Source organism: Quercus suber, unplaced genomic scaffold, assembly GCF_002906115.3.
Source record: "Quercus suber isolate HL8 unplaced genomic scaffold, Cork oak 2.0 scaffold_304, whole genome shotgun sequence".
NCBI lineage: Eukaryota > Viridiplantae > Streptophyta > Magnoliopsida > Fagales > Fagaceae > Quercus > Quercus suber.
In genome coordinates, this window is record NW_027069760.1 from 685,085 (window position 1) to 694,557 (window position 9,473).

At 32.0% G+C, this 9,473-nt stretch overlaps 1 protein-coding gene across 1 annotated transcript in view; it reads left to right on the forward strand.

Moving 5' to 3' along the window:
* The first annotated feature begins 6,721 nt into the window (after positions 1-6,721).
* Positions 6,722-9,473, forward strand: part of LOC111989252 (serine/threonine-protein kinase BSK2) — an 8,842-nt gene continuing 6,090 nt past the window's right edge. The window contains 7 exon segments of the mRNA XM_065782512.1: positions 6,722-7,129; positions 7,696-7,792; positions 7,795-7,872; positions 7,875-7,930; positions 8,018-8,153; positions 9,294-9,314; positions 9,317-9,421. Coding sequence (XP_065638584.1) covers positions 7,699-7,792; positions 7,795-7,872; positions 7,875-7,930; positions 8,018-8,153; positions 9,294-9,314; positions 9,317-9,421 — 490 coding nt within the window. The 5' untranslated portion in view covers positions 6,722-7,129; positions 7,696-7,698.

Sequence of the window (9,473 nt, forward strand, 5' to 3'; positions counted from 1 at the left end):
TAGCTCAAGTAAAAGACTTAACAGTAAGTTGCAAACTTCCATAGTTGGTCGAGTAACCAAAAGAAGATTTGGCTCCAAAATAGATGATATGTAGAGTACTCTTGATATTGGAAAAGAATTGTCTGCTGAAACAAAAACTACAACTAGCTGGCTCATAAGAATGGCCAAGTGCTACCTATCGATTATAAATTTGAAGATATTGTTTAATGGTGAAATGATATAACCACTTATAAATTACATATATCAGAGGGAGAAAATTAAAGAGGTTCAGCGATATCTAAGCTTAAAAATTCTACTTAAAATTTTGCAGGTCAAGGATTCTATGATTATAAAGAAAACAAACTTTTCCCTAACCTAGCTACCTTGACTAAGTTGAACAGGAAGTATCATCTATACTAATATTTAAACGGCTTTTTCTATTTGGATTCCTCAATTTTGATGCCTAAAATACCCTTATCATACCCACTTATAAATTTTTAACTAACAAGGATAAATATGTAAATTAAAACTCTCATACTTTAAGACCCACAAACTCACATATGCTTTGCCAGTTTCTCTCATTCTTCTTCAAATTGAAAACATTTAGTTTAACTCTACATCTTCTTCATTCTTCTTCTTCTACTTTTAGATTTGATTTCTAAACAATTTAAATGGACTTTATCAAAGGTTCCAACGGCTTTTCAAGTTCTATTTTTTGCAAGTTCCTCTTTATTTTATTTTCCTTTGTTTATCATTGACTTTCTTTGAGTTCTTACTTGCCATGCCTGCCAAGTACTTACCCATGAGTAAATGTGATTAGGGATTTAAAAGTGTTTGATGGTTGCTTATTACCCGTGGGCCGTGCCTGACATAGAAATTTCAAACAAGAAGGTTTGTGCTTGAACTGGCTTCTTAAGAAAGGATACTGGTAAGGCTCTTTCAATTTCTTTTTGCAAACTCTCTTTTGGGGGGTTTTTTCCCCCCCTCTAAATCTCTTCTTCCCTATTTGAAAAGTATTTTCTATTTACATCCAGTTACTCCTTAGTCCTTCCTTTCTTTCTTTCCTTTTTATAGGGAAGTATGTTGGGTTACTTTAAAGAACAGAAAGAAAAAAAATTTAAAAAAATATTCTCATATCAAAATCACGGTTTTTTTAAAATATTAAACAAAAATAATTAAATTTTAAACGAAGTGATAAACATCAATTAGTTATGGACTAGCCTCTGAGCACGCACTCACACGTGCGCTCAGAGGCTCATCTATTTTTTTTTTTTTTTGGTAAGGGTTAATTTAGAACATTTATTATAATTTAGGATTACTACATTTTCCAATAAAAAAAAAAAAAAAAAAATTTTTTTTTTTTTTTTTTTTTTTTTTTTTTTTTTTGTGATTGGAAAATGTAGTAATTCCAAATTATAATAAATTCTCTAAATTAACTTTTACCCAAAAAATAGAAGAGTCTCTGAATACGCGCTTACCCAAAAAATAGAAGACCCTCTGAGCACGCACGTGAGCATGTGCTCAGAGGCTAGTATTCTTTATTTCTTTTCCCGTCTTGGATTTGATTGAGGAGAACGAACATTTTCTAGCCATTTTGGATGTAGAGTGTCTATTTTTCAATATGAAATGTTACTGAATCACATCCCCATGGACACGGTACTAAAGAAGATAAAACCCAAACAAGTTTCTTTAAATTTGAACCCTAAGTGAAGAATAGTCCATTGAAGCCTTCATAAGATGAAAAAATGGGGAAGTTTTATACAAAGAAATTTCCAAATGCTTTAGAACCACATGATCAATTGTAAATGGGGAAGTTTTATACAAAGAAATTTCCAAATGCTTTAGAACCACATGATCAATTGTAAATAGCAAAAATAGAGGAGGAAAAAAAAAAGGAGGTTGGTGATGACTTGACAAGTTAGATTTTAATTTTAATTTTAATTAGTAGGCAAGTTAGATTGTTAAATGAATTGCATTATAACAATACCATCTCAAATTACAGATTTCATAAAGGCTTACCCCGATTGAGTAACAGCCTAGTACCAACACTAATCAATGCCAAAATAATTTTACTAGATTAGCAGCTATTTATCATTTATTTTTTGTTTTGTTAAGTAACAAATGAGTATATATTAGAGAAAATTTACCGGCTCTTATGAACTTCTGTTGGCAAGTCATTTCCTCAATTTTGGGACTGCTCCACATAATAATTCAACGGAAGGATTAGATTCATGGTATTTCTTTTGATTGCTTGGTTTTTTATATTTTATATTTTTATTACAACCTGTTTTATGTTATGGGTCATATATGGATGTATTCATTTTTAAGTATTTGGGTTAGATTTTATCCTGTGATATCTTCATTTTTAATGCAACAGCATAAAGATTAAAGATGCTCTTCATGTTACTTGTATGAACTTACTTATCAACTAGGAAGACACTATAAATAAATGACACTGCTTGAGTAGTAATACCATGAAAAATATTAATAATAATAACATATTAACACTATCTTAAAAAAGATTACTACGCACAATATACGAGTCTGACTAATTATTAATTTTTATTTATAAAAATTAATGGCTGGCAAACGGGAGTTTAAAAACCCAAGGGGGACATGCAGAGAGATATAGAATCAATCAAATCATTGTCATTCATCACATCTTTGTACTTTGATTTTATAAGGCAGAGATGGTCGATGGGTCGCCTTCCCAAAAGAAAAAAAGAAAAAAGAAAAAAGAAAAGAGAGATGGTAGTTGGGTCGGCTCTCTCTCTCTCTTCATTTTTTGCTGTTGTTAATGAATTAAATTATATCATAAAGAAAGTATAAAGTAAAAAGTTGTTATAGTTTTTATTAGTGAGGAAGTTTTAACTTATTGCCTCTGTTCTTAATGATAAGTTTTTATTATTAGATTAAGATATTTATTAATTTTTGATGTAAACAGGGATTGAACTTTAGATCTCTTATACAATTATTAAAGGCTTTATCAGTTGAGCTAACAGGAACCTACAATTATAGGTTACTATATAGATTTTTTTTTTAATTTTTAATTTAAATGAACAATATAGGATGTTGTTTCAGTCAAGCATCGAGTTAAAATAGCAAAATTTCCTTTATATATCATGTTCAACCATTTGTTCTTTGTGTGTATAATATGGTGACATGATAGAATAACAATAAGGACTTTGACTTCGATTGAACTGTGAGTGATTGACCCTCCTAACCGAATTGAGATCATTTGCTAAAGAAAACCGTATACTAACCAAGAACATCTAGTGGAGATGGCCAAGGAGTCTTGGATGGTTAAGTAAAAAAAAAATTGAAGAAGTTGAGAAGTTAAAAATGTAAAAGTTACAATATATAGATCTTGCTGGGAATACCTTGCTAAGAAATCGCCCTAAAACTCTAAAAGTAGGTAGTTGGTCTATCAATTGGTTATTCACTTGGGTTGGTTTGGGGGGTGGGGGGGCATGCATTGGAGCGACAATCCTAACATGCAAACAGATGGGATAGAGCCATAGAGGTTAACTTTTCGACCAGGGTCCTTACTTTTTTGATCGATTGGCTGTTCGACCACAGTGATTGGCCACCATGCATGTTCAATCAAGGTTGTTTGGTCGAGTTATATTCATAAGCCCAACATGTTCCAAAAGCTAGATGTGCAGTCCAATGCTATTCGAGATTTTCTGTCTCTACCTTAAATAATTAATGTAGACGGACAAAGAGAAATTATTAATTTTTATTTGAGATAACTTAAGTTCATTAGATTATATAAATTAAAAAATAAATTGAGTAGTCAAGAGTTTTGCATCTCAACTAACATTTCCTTAATGTTTCTAAACAAGACTTTTAATATTCAAATCTTCATACTCCCAACTATTGAATTTAAAAAAAAAAAAAAGTAAAAATACAATTATAATTTATAACTATAAAAAATTTACATTTTATATAATGTATATTAATTGACTTTAAAAAAATATANTCCCAACTATTGAATTTAAAAAAAAAAAAAAGTAAAAATACAATTATAATTTATAACTATAAAAAATTTACATTTTATATAATGTATATTAATTGACTTTAAAAAAATATATATCAACCTATATAAGCCTAAACAAACCAACATTTAATGTGTCTTGGCATAAATTAAAAAATGAAAATTATATTTTCCTCAAAGTAAAAATGTAACATCAGTTGCAAAATTATACTATTTTAACACATCAAAAAATTTATTTTATTATTTTAGCATATTATGTTACAATATACCCTACCCTACATCATGTGTAATATTTTTCCATTCAACACATTAAAATAACATATACAAATACAATACATTAAAATAACTTTTTTTAAAAAAACTGCCTGCAATTTATTAAAAAAATAATACAAAACGAACCCCAACCCCCTACAGTACCCACCACCCCACAACCCACAACCCACCACCCAAACCTCACCCCACTAGATCAGAACCCACCACCACCACTAACCCACCACAATCACAAACTCACCACTAGCAACCACCGGCCAAAATCAACCAACCACTATTGGTCATCTCAATCACAACCACCAAAGTTAGCCCACAACCACCAAAACCAAATCAACCCAAACCACAAAACAAAATCCAAAAAAATAAAAAATAAATAGAATAACCTCAACCAAATTAAAATAAAAACAAAGAAGCTACAAAGAAGAGGGAAGAAAGAATGACGGTGATGGCTCTGGTATGGGTTCAAATCGATGGTTATGGCTATAAAGAAGCTTCAAACCATGGTTGAGATGGCTTCAGGCGATGGTGATGGCTCCAACCTAGGTTTCATAAGGGAGAGAGAATAAATCAATAAAAAAGAAAGAGGGCCTACCAAGGTGAATAAAAAAACAATAAAATTTTAACAATTTGTGATCAATAGTTTTTCAAATTTGCAACAGTACTGTTTTTCATGCCAAAACTTTTAGAATCCACTTAGTAGAGTAGTTTAAATAATGTTATTTTTAATTTTAAAATATGCGTAAGTGAAAATGTACGTGAAAATGTGTATAGTATTGTTTAAAAATTAAAAATAAATTATTTAACAATTCTATCAAACGGCCTTAAAATTTGAAACATGTGATATGAGAGCTTTCTTGGTGCCTTGGTGCTCTCATATTTCATTGTCAAATTTCTAGGTATTTATTATTTTGAAGTAAAAAAAATGGATATGAACGAAGTCTTCGTGGCAGGCCCCCAGTACTTTGGCAAATCAACGTCATTTGGCGCTCATTGTTTGGTTTTTAGGCTTTTAGTTTGTACTTCTTACTATTACAACTCATTTTTTTGAAAAGCTGCTTAAAAAGTAAAATATATAATTGAAAAGTGATTGGCAATGCAGCGCTTTCTAAGGAGAAGTCTATGCAGATGCTACAGTTAACAGTTTGGTGCTTCTCGAAACAACTCTTTTTCTCTTTTTCTAGCTTCGTTAGATTCATTTTATTATCCAAACTTTCTCTCTCTCTTCACGTGGTAGTGGTCAGCTAATCATGTGCCTTTTTTTTTTTTTTTTTTTTTTTTAAAAAAAACCGCCTACAATTTATTAAAAAAATAATACAAAACGAACCCCAACCCCCTACAGTACCCACCACCCCACAACCCACAACCCACCACCCAAACCTCACCCCACTAGATCAGAACCCACCACAATCACAAACTCACCACTAGCAACCACCGGCCAAAATCAACCAACCACTATTGGTCATCTCAATCACAACCACCAAAGTTAGCCCACAACCACCAAAACCAAATCAACCCAAACCACAAAACAAAATCCAAAAAAATAAAAAATAAATAGAATAACCTCAACCAAATTAAAATAAAAACAAAGAAGCTACAAAGAAGAGGGAAGAAAGAATGACGGTGATGGCTCTGGTATGGGTTCAAATCAATGGTTATGGCTATAAAGAAGCTTCAAACCATGGTTGAGATGGCTTCAGGCGATGGTGATGGCTCCAACCTAGGTTTCATCAGGGAGAGAGAATAAATCAATAAAAAAAGAAAGAGGGCCTACCAAGGTGAATAAAAAAACAATAAAATTTTAACAATTTGTGATCAATAGTTTTCCAAATTTATAACAGTACTGTTTTTCCATGCCAAAACTTTTAGAATCTGCTTTTAGTAGAGTAGTTTGAATAATGTTATTTTTAGTTTTAAAATACGGGTAAGTAAAAATATATATAAAAATATGTATAATATTATTTAAAAATTAAAAATAAATTATTTAACAACTCTACCGGATGGACTTAAAATTTGAAACATGTGATATGAGAGCTTTCTTGGTGCCTTGGTGCTCTCATATTTCATTGTCAAATTTCTAGGTATTTATTATTTTGAAGTAAAATAAATGGATATGAACGAAGTCTTCGTGGCAGGCCCCCAGTACTTTGGCAAATCAACGTCATTTGGCGCTCATTGTTTGGTTTTTAGGCTTTTAGTTTGTACTTCGTACTATTACAACTCATTATTTTGAAAAGCTGCTTAAAAAGTAAAATAAATAATTGAAAAGTGATTGGCAATGCAGCGCTTTCTAAGGAGAAGTCTATGCAGATGCTACAGTTAACAGTTTGGTGCTTCTCGAAACAACTCTTTTTCTCTTTTTCTAGCTTCGTTAGATTCATTTTATTATCCAAACTTTATCTCTCTCTTCACGTGGTAGTGGTCAGCTAATCATGTGCTTTTTTTTCTTTTTCTTTTTTCATTTTTGTTTATGTGAAAGTCCTCCAACTTTCTCCACATCTCAACAAGTCTCTTTCTTCAAAACTTCAAAGTCTCTCAACTCTCTAACCCCACCACCACCACCACCCAACACCCACTTCACATTCACATTCACATTCACATTCATATTCACTCTCTATCACTCACTCACTCATTGCTCATTCATTTTTTTCCAAACGCTCCACCGGAAAATCTTTTTAGTACTTTTTTCTCTCTCACTCACATAGTCACATGCTCTCAATCTATATATAGTCTCTCTCTCTCTCTCTCTCTCTCTAATCTCTCTTTATATATATATATATATATATGTAAAGCACTCATCAGTCATGGGCTGTTTTCAGTCCAAAACTGCCCACCTAGCTTCCCCTGACCAAGACCCTCCTCTTCCTCACCCCAGTCCAGATCCAGGTAACTTTTCTTTTCTTTTCTTTTTTTACTTTTAACTTTTACTGCTTCATGCTTCATGTTTTTTACCAAGTGTTTGAAATGGTATGGTCATGTTTTGAGTTTAGACTAGACTGGTCAATGCATGGCTGTAATAAATAATGAGATAAGAAAGAGTGAGTTGATTCTAGGGAACTAGAAAATGTAAAGACCAAAAATAACACGGGTAGAAGTAGTTAAAAGTGACATGTCAATTTAGTATTTAGTAAGTAATAGAACTGTGGTTCGTTATGATTTGGATGAATAAAATAGCGAAAAATAATACATGCGGCCGACTCATACTAATTGGAGAATTATGTTTGAAATCTGTTACTAAGGTTTTTGGTGTTGTAGTTTGTTTATTAACTTTTAGAGTTTGTTTGGTATATATTTTTAAAATTGAAAATTGTTGTTTGAAATTTTTTGTGAAAATACATATAGGTAAAAAAGTGCTTAAAAACAGTGTAATGCTGTTTAAAACTAAAAATGATTATTTGAAAACACAAAAAACAACCCTTAATATTTGTCTTTTGTTGTGTATGTATTTGAAGCAAATGGTGGAGGAGGAGAAGGAAGAATTGGAGCAAAACGATGGCCTGCCGGCATTCAAGGAGTTCGAGCTGGCAGAGCTGAGAGCAGCAACAAATGGGTTAGTAGTGAATTGATAGTCTCTGAGAGTGGAGAGAAAGCTCCCAATGTGGTTTACAAAGGGAAGCTTCGAAACAATGGCTTGTTGCCATTAAGCGCTTCTCTAAGCTCTCCTGGCCTGACCCACATCAGTTTGTGGTATTGTTTGTGTTTTTTGTGTTTTTTGAAAACAAGTTTAGAAGTTGATTTTTTTAAATGGGAAATGGATTGTTGTTGTTGGTGTAGACAGAGGCTTGTGGAGTAGGGAAAGTTCGACATAAGAGAATGGTGAATTTAATAGGATGTTGTGCTGAGGGAGATGAGCGGCTTTTGGTGGCAGAGTTCATGCCTAATGATACTCTCTCCAAGCATCTCTTTCACTGTATGCCTTTTTTTTTCCTTCACTTCAATCTATTTTGTTGAATTTGTACTTTTCTTTTTCTTGGAATATTCTTAGTTTACATTGTACTAAACTTACCGTGTAAACACACAAAATGTAGCAAATGTTGTACACATTTGCAAAGTGTTTTGCTAGTACAATGTAAATCTATAAAAGTCTCTTTAAAAAAAAGATTGGTAAGTTAGGTACTAAGAAGCTTGGACACATACAGTGACAGTGACATTGACATTGACATTGACACAACACAAGACAAATTGAAAAGTTAAGACACAATACAGTGAGGATACCATGATTAATTAATGTGTCTTTTAAGTATATTTTATGTGGCTGATCCTAACTAATTTCTTGACAATATGAATCGACCCAGAAAATTTGGAGCTAAGGCTTTGTTGTTGTAGGTATATTTTATGGGTTCCCTTAATGAGAGTGCTAGGGCATTTGTTAAAGACAAATTTTATAATATAGTTGATTGACTTTTTATATGAAATTGAGTCATTTTTAGTTTAAGGGTATTTGTTTATTAGCTTTTGCTACTTTTTAATTAGCTAAGACCCGTTTGAAGCCTCTTAAGGACACTTAACATACTCCATACTTATTTCTTTTATTGACATTTTATGTTTATTTAAATTTTAAAATAAATAACAACCATCAAATCTTTAAAAACATAGATAAAATCAAAAGTTTTTTTTATTTCCTCCCAACACATAAAACATGCATGTAGGAGTTTTCTTGGTGTGTCTAACATGGGCAAGCCGGAGGTTTTGAAGTGTGTGCTTCTTAGGTTACATAGGCATCCATTGGATTTTGAAGAAGGAGCTCACTTTGGAGCTACCATTTGAGCTAGAGTTCATTGGGCTGGTATCAAAGCCCTTTCTTTGCATCACAGTCTAACAAATTATGAAACTTTTTCAGTTAATTAGATATCTTAAGCTTCTTATGACAGTATGTATTTGTTTGTGCCATTAGTTTGTTCTTTTCAATGTTGAAAAACTGCTGTCCTGGTTGCTAGTTCAAGTTCTCTTTTTGATGATTATTGATTGTTCTAGGGTTTAATATTTAGCTTCTTTGGTTCTTTTTTGCCTTTTTTATCATGCTTTTGTAAACATTGATTATTTATTATAGGGGATAAACAACCATTGCCTTGGAAATGCGTGTGAGAGTTGCCTACTATATTGCACAAGCACTTGGTCATTGCAAACAGAAAAAAAAAATCTATCATGATTTAAATGCATATAGAGTTCTCTTTGATGATTTAAATGCATCAATAGAGGTTTCTCATTTGAATGAGGTTACGCATATTTG